Source organism: Leptidea sinapis, chromosome 42 (genome assembly GCF_905404315.1).
Source record: "Leptidea sinapis chromosome 42, ilLepSina1.1, whole genome shotgun sequence".
Lineage (NCBI taxonomy): Eukaryota > Metazoa > Arthropoda > Insecta > Lepidoptera > Pieridae > Leptidea > Leptidea sinapis.
This window is the reverse complement of record NC_066306.1, coordinates 5,861,280-5,882,431: the sequence shown is the minus strand read 5'-3', so window position 1 is coordinate 5,882,431 and position 21,152 is coordinate 5,861,280. Positions and strand designations below refer to the sequence as shown.

Sequence of the window (21,152 nt, the reverse complement as noted above, 5' to 3'; positions counted from 1 at the left end):
TGTTTTGATTCTGGGCACCAATCATTACTATAATCACTTGTAAATTCGTTTACACCGATCAAATGACACACTCTAAGCTTGTTGGTGTACTGAAACGTGGCGAGTTGTGGTGACTCTTCCACAAAAGTCACTAGAAAGAAAAGAATAGAAATTTATACCATTAATCATTAATGTAAACTCTAAGTAATATTTTTTTTAAACGTTTGCTTCGAAAAAGAACTTTGAACACAGAGGACCTTTGTATAAAGACTCAAATGATATAATTTTTAATTTTCTTATGACCTCAAAATAGCACAGCACTGTCGGCTTCATAGGTCATATTATAATTTAAATACTATCCGTTAGCTTTTCTAGATAATATTATCATACCTATTGATATATATGTATATAAATTCACTTACCACTTCTTTTTCCGATTTTTTCGGGCTGTAACTAGTTTTGATTACAATAACATTAGTTATGGGCCGGTCAAACGGTAATTTTTAACCACCTGGTCCTACCTGGTACCTGGTCTATTAAAAGAAACAATTTTTATTTTATTTCTTATTGAAACATGTACCTATATCATAACCGGCACACTAATTTAATTTCTCTATTACTTATATTTTTAAAACCCAATACCAATTTAAACGCAAATCACACATCAACTTTTTATCACAGTAAAACTTTACACGGGTCACGGATGACGGAATGAACTATAATAAACATAAAATACTAATTATTAATCAATAAATATACCTATTTAGTTACTCTAATGATACTCATGTAGACAAAAAAACCGAAATAGCCATAAACTCCTAATATGGAGGAGGGAGTGAGACAGATGTGGGGTATCAGTCTATCTCACTACAAATCGTAAGTAGGCATGCCTACCTAGCCGCCCATACATTGCTGAATATCGTTTAACTGTGACCAATACTTTTCTAAATAAGATCTATGAAATACTCGTTGCGTCGTATAGGCAGTTTTGGGACTGTACGAATGTAGTATGTATCTAGCATCAGGAAATACTGAATGAGTCGGTGTTCATTAGAAGTTTGGTTGTAGAATAACGGAACCAAATTAAACTTAATCAACTTTAATTATTTAATATTTTATTTTTATTAGGTATATATTGAGTAACTGTATTTATTCCTTTTATTTATTCCTTTTATTTAATACTTTCATGACAAGGTAGGCAATGCTTAAAGGCATATATGGAATGCACACCCCTGTTCTAGGATGAGTTCTGGATATATAAGAATAAACAGTATCTATTTTCATAAAAATATATATTATTTACTACATATATAATTCAAAATCCATTCGATTTGAACTGTAAAATTGGCTATCTTCACCATGTTTTCTTACCCAAACACCTGTTTTAAAGTAGCCATCTGATGCCCATTTATTCATTTGATGTGTAGAGTGTGGACCGGAGATTTCGGAACTCTCTTGGCTCCACTTAAATTCCCATTTTACTTCTTCATTACTTTTATTCTCAACCTCAAATACACCTTGGCTTGTGCCTGCTGAATTATCATTCATACTTTGCTTTTCTTTTTGATCAAAGTCATCAGCATACATATCTAACTCAGCTGCTGAATTCTTTTTATTATTTTTGGATATTAATGTATTGATTGTTTCATAAGATTCTTGATAAATATCCATATTTCCCGTTTTAGTTAAAATTTGATTTGCCAATTCAGTTACTCTAGTAACTAACTTACTATCATTATCAATTATACCCATCTTCTTCCTCTTCCATCTTTCTGCAGATGATATATTTGATTTGGCACCTAAACAACAATATGGTTTTAATGGAACAACATTACATTGTCATAGTGTCAAATAGACTATGATTTCTTATTATATGCTCTCATCTGTGGGAGGCTCCTTTGCACAGGATGCCGGCTCGATTATGGGTACCACAACGGTGCCTATTTCTGCCGTGAAGCAGAAATGTGTAAGCATGACTGCGTTTCGGTCTGAAGGGCGACGTAGCTAGTGAAATTACTGGGCAAATGAGACTTAACATCTTATGTCTCAAGGTGACGAGCGCAATTGTAGTGCCGCTCATAATTTTTGAGTTTTTCAAGAATCCTGAGTGGCACTGCATTGTAATGGGCAGGGCGTATCAATTACCATCAGCTGAACGCCCTGCTCGTCTCGTCCCTTATAATCATAAAAAAAAATCTTAATATTACTTACAAAAAACATTAATAAGACCTATTAAATACTTTAAAGAATAAAAATAGAACTATGAATTCTTTGTTTATGCTTGAAAAAACTGCTTTCTCAAATAGGGATTGCTTATTATTTTATTATTGAAATGAATTGCAGCCACAATTTAGAAAATTCAGTATTTTAGAACTTTCAATAAAATAGATGTTTCAGATCTTATATTTCATAATATTTTAGTTACATAAAATCATTTTTTTGGCCTAGTTATAAGATCATCTCAGGTCATGTGATTACTACACAAACAATATCAATACTTTTTATGAAATCAGTTTTAACACATTGAATTTGGGATGATATGCTTCACATGTTTGGTATACACCTGCACCTGCATCTCATATATATATATGGACAACAATCAAGGCATAACCAGTTTATGTTGTTAACAAGTACCTATGTTACTAAGTTAACTTTTCTATGTCAACCCCACCATCTGGATGTATGGAGTTTCTCTACAGTGCAGTTTACAAGGAACCTTCTTCGACATTCAACCAAGCTGTGGAGCTTCATTGTGTGGTGTTTCCAGGACAATATGACATGGGTACCTTTAAAAAAACATAGTTTTCTGAAGGGCCGGCAACACTCCTGTGATTCCTTTGGTGTTGCAAGTGATCATTTAAAATCAGGTGACATGCATGCTTGATTGTCCTCTCTTTAAAAAAGTCCTGTCAAAGTCTATCCATTTTTTACATTTGAAACAGTACCATGTTAACATAAAGCATTAAGCAGTAAATAACTGTTAATTTAACATTACAAACATCTATAATTCTCAGGCTCCTCTTTCAAAAATTAAAGCATTTTGAGTGCAAAATGCAAATGAATATTGTCATTTAAATGATATTTATTAAAACTAAGGGTTAATTATTATTTTATCTGGTATAATGCTGAAAATGTTTAATTTATGATTATTTAACATTAAGATCTTCACATGCTCACCAATTCGTTGTAATGTTTTGGCAATGGTCTCTTTTGGTTTCATATGTTCCAATATCTCTTTGTAATTTGAAATGAGGTCAAATGTTTCTTCTGTTTCCTCATCTTCACTATCAGTATCATCTAGAATGCCCTTGTTTTCATCTACTTTGTGTACTTTATACTTGTCTTCAGGCCTTCCTTTTACTTTCACCCAGTCAATGTTATCTAGCCAACTATCCTTAATTTCTTTTTCTTTCTTCCAATGATAGTGGCCTTGGCCATCAAAATGTCCTTCTTCTAGTTCTTCTTTCATGTTAAAAGGAGTAATTGTAATCTAGAAATCGTAAATAGAAATTTTTGAATTATCTTAGCAAGTTATATGCTAAAATGGTAGACAGTTAACAAAATTAAATTTTTAATGTTAAATTTTAGAAACAATTTTAAATCTTGCTGTCTGTACATATACAAAAGCAAATAATAATAATAAGCTCACATCAGGCAAATTGCATAGCCCCAAATTAGGCATTATAATAATAACAATAATAAATTTCGTTTATTTCAAAGATTACATATACATTTTTTAGTGGTTGAGACTTCCCAGTAAGTTGTCTTAGGACACTTGTACTGGGAATATCTCGCAACTTCCTTAGCAGATACATTTTATTTAGTAAACAATATAGAAATAAACAGAAATTATTAAAAACCAAATTTTACAATTTACAATTTACAATTAATTGTGTGTGTGTGTGTGTGTGTGTGTGTGTGTGTGTGTGTGTGTGTGTGTGAGTGAGTGAGTGTGTGGATGTGGGTTTGAATTGGACATTTGATTGGGTCCATCTGTGTGTGTTTATCATGTCAGTCTGATCAGAAGATTTACACTTCATCATAAGAAAGACAAGTTAGCCAATTATTTAAAGCTTTTCTGCAAAGATGGAATGTCATAGGATATATATTTACGACACGATTAATTGTATTATATAAGAACATTGATTGACTAGCTAAACTGTCGTTCAGCAAAAGTAGTACGAACAGTAATGGTTCTGCTACTTTATCATTTCTTCTACTGATCAATTTGGTGTGATCTAGTGGAAGTGACCTGTGGACGGCTGAAATGATGTTAAGAACATAAAGTTTCCTAATTGTCAAAAGATTACAAGTCAAATAGAGTGAATCAGTTGGAAATCTTAAAGGTTTGAAGTACATGACCTTGAGAAGTGATCTTTGAGCTCTTTCCAATTCTAAGAGGCTTATCTTTGTTGCACCGCCCCATACCGGGATGCAGTAGGTGATCATTGATTGAGCCAAAGCGATGTATATTTTATTAAGGACTGTGCTATTCATAATGTGCCGCATAGTTTTAAAAATTCACATAAGTTTTCTCACACTGGGTATGACTAGTTCGATTTGGGAATGCCAACTTAACCTTTGGTCAATCAGGATGCCGAGATATTTGGTACAATTCACCTTTTCTATGGAGGGACAATTACAATTCAAATTGTGTGGGTTGGAGCATGAATGGATTCTGATATAGAAGTCTTGAACGGGCTGGTATCTGTCATGTGGAGAGAAACATATATAGTTTGTTTTTGATATATTGAGTGAAAATAGATTTTGGTTTAGCCAATTCAAGACTCTTTCAAGGCCCATCTCAGCCTTCCTCTGTACGGCTTCCCATGAGATACCAGAGAAAACAATGGCTGTGTCGTCAGCATAAGTGAATATACTTGCACCTAGGCATTACCTAGGTATAAGAAATATTTAATAGTTTGATAGTGTATACTTACAGCCGTTCCCAATATTCAGTCTATCTCTTACTTGAGATAAATATCATACCTATCATTGACTTTTATGTCCCAATAAATTTATCAATGGTTACTCAATGGGACAATGTATAGCTTACTAGCAATATAAAGTTTGTATGGAAATTGCAATTCACATGTCCAAATATATGGCGATAAGAATGACTTATTGGGTATATTTGGACAGCTTCAGATTATTATTGACAGTAGAAGGTAGTAATTTATCTCTATCTGTAGATAGTATATTGGGAACGGCTGTTAATCTATATATATATAAGATATTTCCACCTATATATTGACTCATCACAATATGTCTGGAACCATTAGGCATAGAGACTAGAAATTTGGTAAGTAGTCAACTAAGAACAGATTTTACAAAATTCCACCCACAATTTTTTTTTTATTATTAACAGAATAATGTATGTTGGGACAGCTAATAATACCTAAATATGATTCAAAAACAAACAATCATATTGCTCATACAAATGATACGTTCATCTACCAGGATTTAAAACCGGGACCCTTTATCTATCTAATGAAAGAATTTACTCAATATTTCAAAATAAAGATCTGTCTCAAGGACATGTGCTGTGTTTGTCTCACCACCACACCTATATGTGCTCCAGTGTTACACCAGAGTAATTATAACCACAAGATTAATAGATGACCCAGTGTGAAGGTGCAGGATAATGAATTCAGGGTTGTATTGCTTAATATTACACTTAAGATGTCTTGAATATCATATTATCTTTATTATGGGCAGATGATCCCACAGAGTATTAGGTGGATTATACTATATTTGGAAATATCCATATGAATAGTCCTGTACAACAAATAAATAGCAATTATAAGATCTCTATTAATTTACCTGAGCAAAGGCTAGGTAAATTTTAATGAAATAATTTCAATCATCATGTTAATAAGTGATAAGAATAATAAAAAACCATGCATTCGTAGCACTTACTTCACCTTCCACACCACCAACACCATCTTCTTCGCCCTCTATATCATCAGTGTTCATGACATTTTGTTTTTCTTCTTCTGCTCCACTGTCTTCTTCATCAGAATCTAGAGAATGTTTTTTCCCGCCCTTGACTACACAGGATTCTTCTTTAGCTTTAAACGCTACGGACGCTGTTCTCTTAGACATTGTAATGAGCTAAACAATTTGTTAATTTAAGATTTAGACTCGAAAAACTCTATTTGTCAAAGTTCTAAAGTCTAAGGCTTTGCCGAGTAAAAATAACTAGAATATAAAACACTAAACAAATGATGTAATTCACTCCTGTTTATGTGTTTATTTTTTCCATACGTAATTTATATGTAATTATACAAAGGTACTCTGTGTATGTAATACTTCGAGTTCGATAGTTCGCTGTTCGATAGTTTGATACAGTTCGATACAACTCGGGCGAATCAACATGACAATGATGACACTTGACCTGGCTCAAATCTCAAATGTCTTTTTTTTTTTGGAGTTTATGGCCTGGTATCTAGACCTTTAGGCCAAGTCTTGAGTATTTTTATTAGGTATATTATAATTTTCCAACTGTATTTTTGATGAATTTATATAGAGAACGTAATAGGATCTATTTTTCAACATATCACTCAGGCGGCGGGAGGGATCTTGCACTGTCAATTGATTTTGCACTATTTCACTAATTTCACTGACAAGAATCAATCTGTAAAACGAAAAGCACTCACATTTAAATATGAAATGTTCGATATCACCAACAGAATTATTGCAGAAGGTGCAGTAGCTACTCTCCACTATGCCCAACCGAGCCAGGTGGGCCGGGACGGTGGATTGACCAAAACGCAGTCCGTTTATAGTCGTAATAAAGTCCCGATTGGCCATTTTCAATTTGTTATACCATGGTGCCACAGGTAAGCTTGCATGAATATTTCCATACCATTTACCCTTCTGTTCTTAATCTTGTTTCCAAAATTCGACCCATAAACTATTGACCTGGTTGTCAATAAATTGATAGCAGTCGGTCAAAGGTACTTTTACTATGGAGCTAACATCCAACATGTTGGTTCCATCACGTGCAATTTTATCTACTGTCTCATTTCCTGTTATAGCCTATGTGATGGAATCCACATGAAAGAGACCTTTATACCCTTTTGTGCATAACTAAATAACAATTTTTTTATATTATACAAAATAAAGTTTTTTTTAAAGTCAAATCTGAGATTGGTTAAACTTTGGACCATACTTAAACTGTCGTTTAAAATTATTAAAACTATTTATACGTCCAATCCACTTCAGGGCCTCGAGGGCCGCATATACCTCTGCAGTGAAAACACTGCACTTAGGGTCCAGAAGAAAACTTAGACCAAACTTGGATTGGGGATCATAAACAGCACTGCGCACAAAGAGCTCACTTTTGCTACGATCTGTATACAAAGTATAGTAGTTATTGTTGGAAAGAAAACTTAATAATTCACAATTATTAAAAAAATTTTTAGTAACAATATTGGTCCAAATATAATAGAGGAATATGGGTATGAGTAGCATGTCCACTTTAATTGTTTAATTACATTTTTAAAATCTTCATTCATTTGCAGTACAATGAGAGGTAGAACTGGGAAATAACCTCGTAAAAGATCACCTCCCGAAGTCTGCTGAGCAAAGCATTGTACAGGAAAAGGTACTATTTTTTGAGAACATTATCATTACCAGATAACAGCTTTAGTAAATATCTTTCTATTAGCAGAAGTTTTCTAAGACACAGTGGCATTATTTTGGTTTCAACTTCCATAGCTCGTATGGGAGTTGAACACATAGCCCCAGAAATAATTCGCAGAGCTTTGTTTTGAATTATGTCTAGTTTTTTTACACAACTACTATTTGAATAGGCTAAACAACTGTAGTCGAAGTGGCTTCTGACTGTAGATTTATATAGCATACTTAAAACTTTGGGGTCTGCACCCCAAGTCACACCAGCTAAACATCTTATAATATTTAAGCCCTTAAGAGAATTAGTTATAATGTGATTGATGTGTAAATCAAAACAAAGTTTGTTATCAATGACAACACCCAGGAATTTATGATTAGGTACAACTGAAATTGAATGATTATTGTAGAGAGAGATTATTATATTAGATGGAAAGTCTTTACTAAAAATCATGGCCTTGCTTTTGTTGGGGTTAATCTGTAGAGCCAACCTGTCATTATAATATATGTACAATTGATCTAAAGCGTTATTTATACTATTTACAGCTCTATCAACATTATGGTCTGTACAATATAGTACAAGATCATCTGCAAATTGTAAAATATTTACACCTTTTATATTTACAAAATTAAGAATTTGACTTGTATATACATTGTACAGCAATGGAGATAATGTAGCCCCCTGCATTGTACCTTTGGAGACCCTTCTTGGACCATGGAGAATATTATTATGCCTTACATACAAAATTCTATCTGTTAAAAAATTAAATAACCAATGGCAAGGTAAGCCTGGTATACCAATGTCGGAAAGAACTTGAACCAAAATGCTAGGGTCTACATTATCAAACGCACCTTGAACATCCAGAAAAACACAAACACTGGACTTATTTTTTTTTTTGGCATATTTCAGATCTGACAAGAGAGAGATGAAGCTGTTAGCACAACTTCGGCCTCTCCGTAAGCCATATTGAACATGTGGAATGATGTTGTTCACCTCTACATAATACTCAAGACGCATCTTTATCATGTTTTCACTAAGCTTCCCAACACAAGATGACAATGATATGGGACGATATGAGTTAGGATCTTCAGGTGGCTTGTCAAGCTTAAGTAGAGGGATTACACACTGTGTTTTCCAAGATTTAGGAATTTTCTTTAAGTGCCAAAGAGCATTAAGATTAGCTAATAGTTTCTTTTGAACGGACTCATTTAGGTTTTTGATCAAAATGTATGGACAATCATCTAAACCAGGGGTTGTGTTTCGTCTGGATTGTAAACTTGTACAAAACTCACTCCAAGTATAGGGTTCTATGAGGAAACTGGACTTCTGAAGGCTATTATTAATTTGAAAATAACTTTCTAGATTATCAATAACCCTACATCCATTTTGAGATAATTTTTCTAAGAGAGGGACAACAAATTCGTCTTTATATGTTCTGTTATTGCATTTTATTCGTTTAAATAACTTGATGTATTTCCAAATAATACTAACAGGTGTAGTTCTGTTAAAATTATTACAGATGTTCGCCCAACCATTGCGCTTATGTTCTGAAATCTTTTTCTTAACAGCATCAATTCTTTTGTAATTAATGTAATTATCAATGGTTGGGTCCCTTCTGTACAGTTTTAAAGCTTCATAAGTTTTAATAACGCTCTGTTCACATGTGTTACTCCACCAACTTTGCTTTGACAAACTTTGGCACAGTATCCCTCTTAAGTGTATCAAGCCTTTTGATAAATTCGTCATATGACTGTAATGGATTCTCATTATTAACTTCAAAATTAGAAAAAGCAGTTATAGACAGCTCATTGTATTTCGTCCAGTCTTGTTGTAGAAGAATTTTTCAATGGGAGAATTAATTTGGTATCTATCAACGGACAATAAAACACGAGTAAGCGTAGGAAAATGATAGCTCCCCATACAATCATCATGCACCCACCATTCGCATAGTGGAGTGATTGGAGCACTACAAAAGCTGACATCAATAGCCAATGGATTTCGGTTAGGATAATTCATAGTAGTGAAGCTACCATTGTTAAGGACACATAGATCAAATTCATCAATTAAATCGTATAACTGATGACCCCAACTTTTCATCGTCATACACCCAAATGCCACATGGTGAGCGTTGAAATCTCCAGCCACATATATTGGTTTAGGCAAATCTTTAATTATATCACGCAGTTTACTTATTCTGAAGTTACCATTCGAGGGACACATAAAATCGTTAAGTGGTTACCACTTACATATAATGATAATGCCACAGTCTGAATGTCTTGGTAAAATCTGGTTTGAATAATATTATATTTAAAATATGGTTTAATCAAAATTGCTACTCCACCATGCTCATTGCGGGCGTTATGATAGTGGGAATTATATCCTGAAATTTTAAAATGTTGATTGTCTTTCAGCCAGGTTTCATTGAGTAAACAGATATCAATATTTTGTTCAGCTAAAAATTTAGACAATAAGGGTTTTTTCCTATGTATACTTTGAATATTGTACTGAGCTATACATAACTGCTGTATGTTCTGTACTGTACTGTCCATTAATGTGACAATTTTTTTAAAAGTAAGTCTTTAATGAACAGTGTAGTCACAGGTTCATTATCTGTTTTATTACCCAATTCAAGTAAAGTTTGGACCATTGCCATCAGAATATTCTTATTGTTTGCAATTTGAGCCTTAAGTTGAGTTTGGTTCAAGTTAGGTTCAGGTACTGTTTTATTTACATTTTTATTTAATTTATATACATTTTGGCTTGATGGTAGAGTTTTAACAATGTTGCTCGAATGTGCAGGTAAAGACAGAAAATCAGATGACTTAATTGTATTAGTCACAGAGGCATAAGTAATGTTACCCTTTTTTTCAAGTATTTTCTTCATTTTAATTGGGCAAGATTTGGAAATGGCCAGGTGAGGGCCACTACAATTGACACAACACAAGTTCTCTTTTTTATCGCAGTCTCTGAAATTATGCTCCCCAGCACATATTGAGCAACGCTGTTTACCATTGCAAATTTTCGCAGGATGGTTGAACTTGAAGCACCGGAAGCATTGCTGCAACGGCGGGACATATTCAAACACCCGGAACGAAAATAGGTCATATTGGATGTTGTCGGGCAGAACATTTGATAAGAAAGTTATACTGACAGTCTCAAGACCTACAGTACTTTGACCAACTTTTTTCATGAATCTTCTCACTGAAATAATTTCATAGATCGAAGACAGTTTCGTATATAAATCCTTGTTCGAAATGTTGGTAGGCACATATCGGATAATTCCAGTTTTTTCTGTGTTATGAAATTATTTGCAGTGTTGTATTGTTTGAAAACAACCGCAATTTTGTTGGCATTGACTCTATGTAAAGCTACCACACCTTTCACCTCTGAAGTAAAAATATGATTTAAGTAAACTGGGCTTTTATTTCCAAGTTTAACTTGTTGGTCCTGGCTTTCAACAAAAACCTTGAAGTCTGTATTTGTACAGTGTTCAGGATAAAGTCTCAGATAAACTGGCTTAAAAAACGGAGTAAAGTCATCCTCACCGCCGCCTTCTTCAGGTCCACATTCTTTCGCACCTCTTTTTCGAACAATTTTGGTTCGTTTCGGCGTTCCACCTGGGTCCTCCGGTTCATTCATTTTAATAATTAACAAAATGTACAATTATTTACACTGACTAAAATAAGTTTTGGTAATATTAACACAATATATTTTAACGAATAACAGTAAAACTAATTAAATCGACCGCCACGTTTGGAGTTCCCGCCAAAATTCAATCTCAAATGTCGTTTGTGCAAGTACAGTGTGCAAAAAAGTTATTGTTTCCATTTCACTTTGTCGTACGAACACGAATAATATTTAAATTTTGTAAACATCTGTGTGTAAATGCATGTATTATAATAATTTTCACAGATTTATCGCATTTAGGCAGTAACTTATAGTTGTCATTAGATTTATTTGAAAATAAAACAAAAATAAATAGTTACTCGTATTTTTGTATTCGATTTATAGTATGATTTTTTAAGAGTTAAGTTATTCAGGTTGGCAGCACTGGTTGATAATGGCGTCCAAACTCCAAACGTCATCTGTCAAAGTAAAAAGTTTTCAATAAACTCTGCCATTTTATCATGGAAAGACTTACGAACGAGCAACGATTGCAAATTTATGACATTTATTTTCAAAATTCGTGCTCTGTGAAAAATGTGCATCGTTTGTTACGACCATATTATGGTCGTCATAATCGACCTGATAAAGTGTGTGTGTCAGCGCCGACGCACTACTGGAGTTTACTCCTCAAGAATGATTGTTTTTGAACAGATACTAAACAAAATCAAGACCAATGGAGTTGGTTAAAATCAGACATACAGCCGAGCCTAATACAAGCGTATTAATTAAAAAATTAAATAAATCCTTAACGCTCAAAATATGTCAGGAAATGCCCAAACACAACTCCTGTTAAAAACGGACCTCAAAATTCCAATTTTAAAAGGCTATCACTAACAATATCTAGATATTTTGAAATCAAGAGTGCGGGTTGCAGAGCGTGATCCAGATTGAAAGTGTAAGCGCAGGATCACGTCAGTCAGCGTTGCCAACCATGCGATAATTATCGTAAATATACGATAGTTTTATATCCTATGCGATATAAAATTATAACGGGGTATCGCACGATAATTTAACTGTTTCATACGATAATTTATTCAATCTTACGATATTTTTGTGATCTTAGGATGTAGAGTTAACAAAGTGAGCGTAAAAGATATCGCAGCATAATTATGAAAATTACCACTACTATATTTTTTATGCTCACACAATCAACAAAATCGATAGTGATAGCAGTTAGACTATTATTATATGGTGGCAACATTCCAATATCCGTACGATGATTAGAACGCTAGGCGTGTACGGTTAAATAATATTTAATAATAAATAATAATATAATTTAACAAAGCACATTTAGTTATTCTTTGCTTCCTTCTTCCGTTATAGTGCTAGCTGTGAAAATAATAATTTACTTAAGTAAAAATTGCTAGTCATGAAAATTAAATTTGTTGCCGTATCAAAAATTTATACTTTTAAATATTCCTACCGAGATATGATGTACATGCAAACAGTGGTTCGTTAGCGCGACGCAATTAATTAGTTGAACTTTTCTATCACCCGAACTAAAATTGGGTGTCTTTTTTATGTTAATAAATGAGAACAAGAAGCTTTTCCAATATATCTTAAGAGACTGTGCGTTTGGAGATTAAATAAAAAAACCTGCTTAAGTAGTATGAAGATTGTGAGGAATATGTGGAAGATGATATATTGTACTTCAGTTACATTATATATATACAAAATCCTTAAAACTAGTTAACCCACTACAATTGTTACTTAAAAAATATTTACAAGATTAGAAAATTCACACCAATACTAAAGCTTACATTTTGACCAATAGTTAAGCGTTTCATTCAATAAGAATTGAGAATCATATTATGTGTTCTATCTCGCTCTAAAACGAATGCTATCGCAGTAAACCGGCCAGCGAGCGCGCGCTTGTGTAAGCTCGCGTCGAACCTCGATCATCCGATGTCAATGAGCATTTAGCACCTACTCTGTCAATCATTGATTAAAATTGAATGAAAAGTGATCGACGCCGCGGCCCGCGACGCTTCAGTCGAGTACGCTCGGCCTTGCTGTGAGGTTGTGTAACGCGAAGCATATGACTGATCACGTGAGTATGTCTGCGGTCTTCGAGAGAACGTGACGGTGATCTGCATGATTCTATGACTTGATGTACAGCATTATGAAATGGTTCTTATAATAAAATGTTCTTTTCAGAACGAATCTATCGGCATACGCTTATTACAGTTAATATGCACGATTAATATTTCTACGATCTATAATGCTACAAAGGTATTACGTTACAAGTTAGATATTAGACATTTGTATTAATTGATATTATTGGTTGTAGGTACAGCTACATATCCAAAATATTGTCAAGCTTCATATCCTACCCATGCTTATAATACCAACAAAAACGACTTAAGCTCTAATATAATATTATGATATGACTTCGACAATACGACACTGCGGCTGTAACCCTTACACTAAGCAATACTCGAATAACACATAGCAATATCGACGCAATATAAGAGTAGATTGGTTTTTCTTATCTTCGATTTGATACCTTTACTAAGGAATAGTAGGACAAACGAGCGTGCGAGTCCTTGTCATCACAAAAAGCTCTTTGGAATACCACCCGTGATAAGATGCAAATTTAGCATGAGCATAAGAAGACAACATAAATAGACGTCTCTAATCAACGCCAAGTGACCCACAATTTTAGCGTTTCGAGGTGATACTGGAGGGCACCAAACCAGACATGAAAGCAATACTCTATTTATGGTATGGACTTGAGCTTCGTAGAGCCCTAGAAAAAGGATTATTTATGACCTCCAGTTTCTTCAGAGGAAAGACTATACCTTTCATTTGACTGTTGAATTGGCAGTCTGGCAGCACTATTTTTAATTTTCAAGATAACTATTTTAAGTTATGGCAATGGCTTTCAATTAAATATGGCCGTAGAAGCTCTGGGAACTCGGAAGTAGTGCGCGGTGTTCATGTTCAATGTTAAGAACAGATTTTTACAAAGGAATTGCTCTATCTAAATTTTGATTTTTAGTGATTCTATTTGTTGTTTGATTGATTTTATCAAAGTTTTTCTGCAGAAATACTGTTTTTTTTATTTCGTCGTCACCAGAATTCACGCCACGACAAAATGGCGTCGCTTAACAAGATTTTCTTTAAATTTTTCATTTAATTTTTTTGCCTAAATTTTTAAATAAAATAAAAAAATGTTTCAATATTTCATTAATAAGATTTAAATTATGTGATTTGAATGACTTTGTCATAGATTCCGTTTTTAAATACACGTTTTAAAGCCTCATCATTGAATTTTCTACGAAATGCACTCGGTAAGTGATTTTAAGCTGTTTTTGTTATGATTTCGATTGTTATTTTATGCTTTTCATCTATTACACATATTGAAAATGTTATGAATGTTCTGGAAACAAAGGGTGTGGTCAAATAAGCTGAGATATTTTTGAGACGTAAAAGTGAATTTATCGTATTCTGTGAATGTTTACAACATATTTTCGTTTGTTTATGTATTAAAATATTATTGTACCAACCCAAAAAGTATGTCCAATGAATCTTGGTTACGTAACCTTTCATTGCAACACAGTTAAAATAATTTTCTAAGTGGACCCATTTTTGCAATTTAACTTTGAAAATTGGTCTCACAGTGATGTGTATACTACACAATTATGTTTTAGGTTAAGTTTATAAAATTTTGTGAATATATTATTCTGGCTAGCTAAGTTTATCAAGGTTTTGTGCTGTATTCAATCAGCAGTTCTATCTACCTCACACTGCTAGAATTTTGTGTTTTATTTTATTTAATTGAGTTTATAAATGTAATATTGAGGTTAGATGTTACTATTACAGTTAATACTAATATGCTTTCTTCATGTTTTGCCCTGAATTTAGCTCCATTATATAGTCTCTCAAATGATTTCTTACCTTAAATGCCTTTTGTTGTTAGTTTTTCAATAAAACTGAAGATTGTATTTGATATTAGTGTTTATGTTAAAATGTATCTCTCCCTCTTCTACTGCTGTACATGATATTAGCATTAAGATGTTTTAAATTGTGTGTGGTGGTTTCTTTATAATATTCATTTTGATATAATATTGAATTTTTGAAACGTAAATACATACATAATATATTTCTTTGACATACAGAAAGGATATATGAATGGATCAGGCAGTGAGTCTACAAGTGACAAAGGCCACAAAAGTGACTCCAGTGGATCTGGAAGTGAAAGGTATTTAATTTTGTTGCACAAATTTGTTATCTTATCTAACTATTTCTATAGCATTATAATTTTTTAGTGAAAGTGGTTCAAGTTCGTCTGGGTCAGGCTCTCATGTCAATTCGGGCTCTGAGAAATCATCTAATGGAAACAGGTCCCAAGGTAGTGACGGTGGAAAGTCATCTCCAAAGAGTAGTCATGCTAATTCTTCCAAGTCCGATCACCATTCTGATGCGCCATCTTCGGATGACTCAATTTCCAAACATAAATCAAGAAATAGTTATGATAAAGTAAAATCTGATATTTGGGAAGATAATCCCGATATATATGGAATAAGAAGATCAGGACGATCTAGGAAAGAACCAGATAGACTAAAATTAGCAGATAGTGATTCAAGTGATCGAGGAAGAAGTAGTAATAGAAGCCGTCGAAAGAAAAGGTATTACAATCTTTAGTAATTTGAGTATATACTTTTTAAGTGAACTCTTCATTGAGAATTTTAGGAATGAGAAAAAGCATTGAACTCGCATGAATGTCTTACTCTCAATGATCAAAATAAAATTGATAAAATTTTACAAAATGCTTATATATACATCTTGATACATATGTTTGTCATAAATGTCTTAAATAACTTTTAGTGATTCTTGGAACTCTGATACCTCAGACAGTGATAGTGACCTTAAAGGATCACCTCCCCCACCTTCAAAAAGACCAGGCCAAAGAAATGTACATTTAAGGAAAAAGAAGCCAGCAAGAAGAAGATTAACAAGTGAGGAAGATGAGAGCACTGAACCTTCTGATGATGAAGCTAGGAGGTAAAAAAAATTACTGTTCCCTTTTTTTTTCAAAACATACACTTACTGCACCAATGTGGGCTGCATATTGGTTTGAATAATGTCACATCAGCTATTTGGGTGCTATGAAGTGTGAAATCTAGTAATTTTTTCAAAAAAGATTTGCTACTATATGTTACTATTTGACTTATAATACTATTATTAGATATTTATTTGCTCATAGGTCTCTTAGTATGATGCTATTTCACAATTAAAAAAGTAAGGTAACTAAACAGAATATAACCTTTAAATGTTTAATTTTTTTGAGCTATTGCATAGCTTCTATCGTGGGCCTTGACTGTGGAGACCGAATCCAGAAAATCCGTAACGAAAAAAACCTAACACTTACTAGATGTATATATATACTTCGGCACGGTGATTACAGTAGCTGTGAAACAGCACAGGTTATCATGTATGCCTTTTTGTGCAGAAAGGTCCCAGGTTCGACCCTGGGGTACATCTTGTTTTTTTTAATTTCTTTATTTTTTATCACATTTTTATTTTAATATGTATTATTATGACAAGCATTTTTATTTAGTTTCACCTGTCCCGTTGTCTGCTGCATAAATAAAATAAATAAATAATTATAATTGCATAAGTTGATAAAAAATGCTATGCAATAGCTTTACCGCGGCAGTCCCCAAGTGCTACACGTCTTTTTTTAACTAATAGTCTTCACCAAATCTATATAGGTGCTAGTCACACAAAATCACTAGATGTAGCATATTAGATGGTAAGTGGTCCTCAAGATTTTATTAAATCTTCAACATGGTTTGTTATGATTGGAGTACTGGTAATACCATACGTATGCAGAGCTCTCTAGAAATCATTGATGAGTGTTGGAATGGAAGCCTGTTTATCCACAAAGGTGTTGCTGAATGCGGATAAATATGTATTGTTCAGTTAACCTCATATGACAAAAGGTAATTCAAGAGTGGTTTGTAATATGGGTTGTGCTGATAAGGCAGAACATATAAAACATACTTAGAAAAAATATGTAACTTACAATTTAAGACTACTTAAAACCATTGTGCCTAATCATGTTAAATAAAAATTAACTAATTACTACCAAGAACTATTTTCCTATTGTAATATCATGTCAATACACTCTAAATAAGATTAGATATTTTAGTTGTAGAATATTATAACACATATTGTAATAAGTAGAGACCGGATTATATGCTACAAAAAATTCCCAAAATATGTATGCAAATATGCAAGTAAAATAGCTAAAATATGCACAAAAATCGATAAAAAGGGCCAAAATATGCATACAATTAAACAATTAAACAAGAAAAAATAAAAAGTCCTATTTTAAATATTTATTTTTATTTTATAAAGGCTTGTACTGACAGTTGTATTTGTGAAAAAAACTTTTATAAGATATACCTACTTAGGTAACAATGAAATTTAAGATTTACCTTTACTAAATGTGCTGTAGACAAAATGTGTCGCGATCACTTAATAAATTTTTGTAAGAGGAAAAGGAGCGTTCTACGTCTACAGAGGTTACTGGTCAGAATTTAAATTTGAGTGCAATGTTGGGGCTTACTATGAATAGCATCGAACTATGAGCAAGATCGAGCATAGATATGCATAATTATTTTATACTTCTAAAATATGCAACTACCTCTGAAAAGGTACTAAATATGCAAAAGCATATGCATTTCCATATTCAATTCAAATTCAAATATTTTTATTCAAATTAGGATGTGACATCACTTCACAAAGTCAAAAAACTACCACCCATTCAAAATGAATGCCTCAGACCTGAGAAGAATGGGCGCAAGAAACTCAGCGGGCTTTTTTTTTCATCAAATAAATATGTTTACAAAGTAATATGGTACAATTAAGCTTATTATTTAATAGCCTGAGGGCGGTCACTCCATTCCCAATCTGTGGTATCATTAAGAATGTCATTTATGTTATAGTAACCCCAAGGCTGTGTGCTATCTCCTACGCTGTTTCTTCTGCATATCAATGATATGTTGGACACCTCCAACATACATTGCTATGCAGACAACAGCACCGGTGATGCCGTATACACGGGCCATGCTGGTCTCTCTCGGGAAATCGTCGACCAGTGCCGGGAGAAACTTGTGTCGAGTCCTCTCTTGAGAAGGTCGCGGAATGGGGTAACCTGAACTTGAACCTTGTCCAATTTAACCCCCAGAAGACTCAAGTTTGCGCATTTACCACTAAAAAAACCCCATTTGTCGTATCACGGCTCTTCGACAACACCTCCCTAAAAGCCTCGCCTAGCATCGGAATACTGGGTCTCGAAATCTCGAGCGATTGCCAATTTCGTGGCCATCTGGAGGGCAAAGCCAAATTGGCTTCAAAGAAACTGGGCGTCATTAATAGAGCACGGCAATACTTCAAGCCGGCCAACATTCTAGCGCTGTACAAAGCGCAGGTCCGGCCACACATGGAGTATTGCTGTCATCTCTGGTCTGGCGCACCCCAGTATCAGCTCGATCCATTTGACCGCGTGCAACGCAGAGCAGCTCGAATTGTCGGGGAACTGTGCTCTGTGTACGGCTGGATCACTTAGCGTTGCGTAGAGACGTCGCTTCATTGTGGGTCTTCTACCGCATTTATCACGAGAAGTGTTCCGAAGAGCTGTTTAACCTGATTCCTGCCGCCGAATTCCACCATCGCACGACACGCCACAAGTTAGGATATCATCCCCCCACCATCTGGATGTGTGGCGGTCCTCCACAGTGCGGTTTACAAGGAGCATTCTTCCACGTACTACAAAGCTGTGGAATGAACTTCCTTGTGCGGTGTTTTCGGGATGATACGACATGGGTACCTTTAAAAAAGCGCGTACACCTTCCTTAAAGGCCGGCAACGCTCCTGTGATTCCTGTGGTGTTGCAAGAGACTGTGGGCGGCGGTGATCACTTAACAACAGGTGATCCGTACGCTCGCTTGTCCTCCTATTCCATAAGAAAAAGTAACCTATACCACACAAACGTTTTTCAACAATTCTTTTGAATAACGTAATACTTTTGTTTTGAACATTTTCTGGGACCTTGTTGTAAAAGCATATACATCGCCCCACAAAAGACTTACTAACTCGACTTAGCTGAGTAGTAGGCATCATCAGTTTGTCTGTTCCTGGTGTTAACATTATGGTTATGACTGTTTCTGGCAAATTCACTTGTGTGCCTTTGCATGCATTACATTATCAAGAATATATTGAGAAGCAACAGTCGAGTTGTTAATTTCTTTGAATTTTGCTCTCAATGATTCTTTAGGACCTAGGTTATAAATAGCGCGAATAGCCCTCTTCTGCAGCACAAATATTGTATTAACATCGGCAGCATTGCCCCATATCACTATACCATATGACATCTTCTTCTTCGTCGTTACACTCTTGACAGAGCGGTCGTGATCATCACGAAGTGGAATCTTTTGGGGCAGATGTGATGCGCCCACGAGACTCCGCTACTTTTCCTTGCTGGCCGACAGTCTTGTGCACTCATTCAATGGACCGCCCACAGCGGACTTAATTTGGTCGGTCCAACGCATGGGTGACCGTCCCCGCCCTCTGGTACCCTCCACTTTGCCCTGAACGACAAGGCGCTCAATGCATTCACTCTCGCGCCGGGAGTCGTGTCCGAAGAACTTAAGAATGCGACTCTGTATTAACACCGAAAGGCGTTGTTTTATTCCAAGTTCTTGGAGAATGGAGACGTTGGTGCGAAACTCGGTCCTAATAATAGGACTATGGAAATAACTAAAGTATACTAGTCGCGCCGTATCTATGTCAGTTAATTGTCTAATCTTTTTAACCGCATATGCTGCAGAACTAAGTCTGTTCGCCAATCCTTCAATGTGGGTGCCCCGTTGTAATTTGGAATCTAGAGTTATGCCAAAAAATATAAAAGGCATAAAAAAAGGCATAAAAGGCATTTATTTTCTCAAAATTGATTCCTTTAGAATTCTTTTTGATGTCATTTCTTATACTACTAGATACTACTACCGCTTCGGAAACAAATGGCGCTCTGAGAGAGAAGAAGCGGCGCAAGAAACTCTCCCAGCATTCTTTTTTTTTCGCTCTTTTCAATAAAAATATACAATATTGTACAGTTGCTATAAAATAATCACAATCTAGTCCCAGGCTGTCCGATCATTTAGATATTCAGCAGTGGAGTAATAGGATTTACGACAGAGCCATTTTTTTTATAAAACATTTAAATTTATTTATAGACAATGCCTGAACAGTGGCTGGGACTTTATTGTAGAAGTGTATACATTTACCCTTAAAGCTATTATGTATCTTATGAAGCCTACTAGAATTAGTTACAAGCAATCCCTTATTTCTAGTGTTATAATAATGAAAATCACTATTAAGAGCAAAAAGATGACGATTTTTGTGAACATATATTAAATTTTCATAAATGTACTGACAATAAACAGTCATAATATTTATTTCTTTAAATTTCTCTTTGAGAGACTGTCTATAACCAAGCTGATGAGCTATAGCACGAACAGCTCTCTTTTGCAGAGCAAACACTATATCAATGTCAGCAGCATGACCCCATAGTAATATACCGTACGTCATGATGCTGTGAAAATAACTAAAGTACACTAATCTAGCGGTCGCAACATTCGTGTACTCTCTAATCTTTCTAACTGCATATGCCGCAGAGCTGAGTCTATCTGCTAGATGGGTAATATGTGGACCCCACTGAAGCTTTTTATGTAACGTGATACCCAGGAAGACCGTAGTGTCCACAAGTTCCAATCTCTGGTCATTTATAAGTACGTTGGTTTGTACCTCCGCTGTGTTTGGTGTAATGAACCGTAAACACTTTGTTTTTTTACTGTTTAAGTGC

The 21,152-nt window shown here is 34.5% G+C and overlaps 2 protein-coding genes and 1 long non-coding RNA gene across 5 annotated transcripts in view; 2 read left to right on the top strand and 1 right to left on the bottom strand.

Annotated features, from left to right (window-relative positions):
• Window positions 1-1,254: 1,254 nt before the first annotated feature.
• Window positions 1,255-6,342, bottom strand: LOC126976824 (CD2 antigen cytoplasmic tail-binding protein 2 homolog). The gene is made up of 3 exons (XM_050825444.1): window positions 5,899-6,342; window positions 3,157-3,469; window positions 1,255-1,778 (listed from the first exon to the last, which is right to left on the bottom strand). Exons 1-3 carry the CDS (start codon window positions 6,082-6,084, stop codon window positions 1,282-1,284), a joined length of 996 nt encoding a protein of 331 aa, XP_050681401.1. The 5' UTR covers window positions 6,085-6,342; the 3' UTR covers window positions 1,255-1,281.
• A 76-nt stretch (window positions 6,343-6,418) lies between these two features.
• On the top strand, window positions 6,419-11,028 carry LOC126976853 (uncharacterized). The gene is made up of 4 exons (XR_007731988.1): window positions 6,419-6,821; window positions 7,506-7,588; window positions 8,525-8,706; window positions 10,643-11,028. It is a non-coding gene; the product is annotated as an uncharacterized LOC126976853 (long non-coding RNA).
• A 3,148-nt stretch (window positions 11,029-14,176) lies between these two features.
• The window catches only part of LOC126976738 (chromodomain-helicase-DNA-binding protein 1), a 29,256-nt gene continuing 22,280 nt past the window's right edge, over window positions 14,177-21,152 (top strand). For all 3 annotated transcript variants that reach the window (XM_050825292.1, XM_050825290.1, XM_050825291.1), the window contains exons 1-4: window positions 14,177-14,574; window positions 15,403-15,485; window positions 15,553-15,912; window positions 16,112-16,288. In XM_050825292.1, the coding sequence (XP_050681249.1) occupies window positions 14,566-14,574; window positions 15,403-15,485; window positions 15,553-15,912; window positions 16,112-16,288 (629 nt within the window). In that variant the 5' untranslated portion in view covers window positions 14,177-14,565. The remainder of the gene's footprint in view (window positions 14,575-15,402; window positions 15,486-15,552; window positions 15,913-16,111; window positions 16,289-21,152) is intronic.

Coding starts and splice junctions, on each gene's coding strand:
- LOC126976824 (XM_050825444.1), bottom strand. CDS start 6,084: ATGTCTAAGAGAACAGCGTCCGTAGCGTTTAAAGCTAAAGAAGAATCC. Junction 3,470..5,898: donor TTGGTGGTGTGGAAGGTGAA/GTAAGTGCTACG, acceptor TACGATTTCTAG/ATTACAATTACTCCTTTTAA. Junction 1,779..3,156: donor CAAAACATTACAACGAATTG/GTGAGCATGTGA, acceptor ATTGTTGTTTAG/GTGCCAAATCAAATATATCA.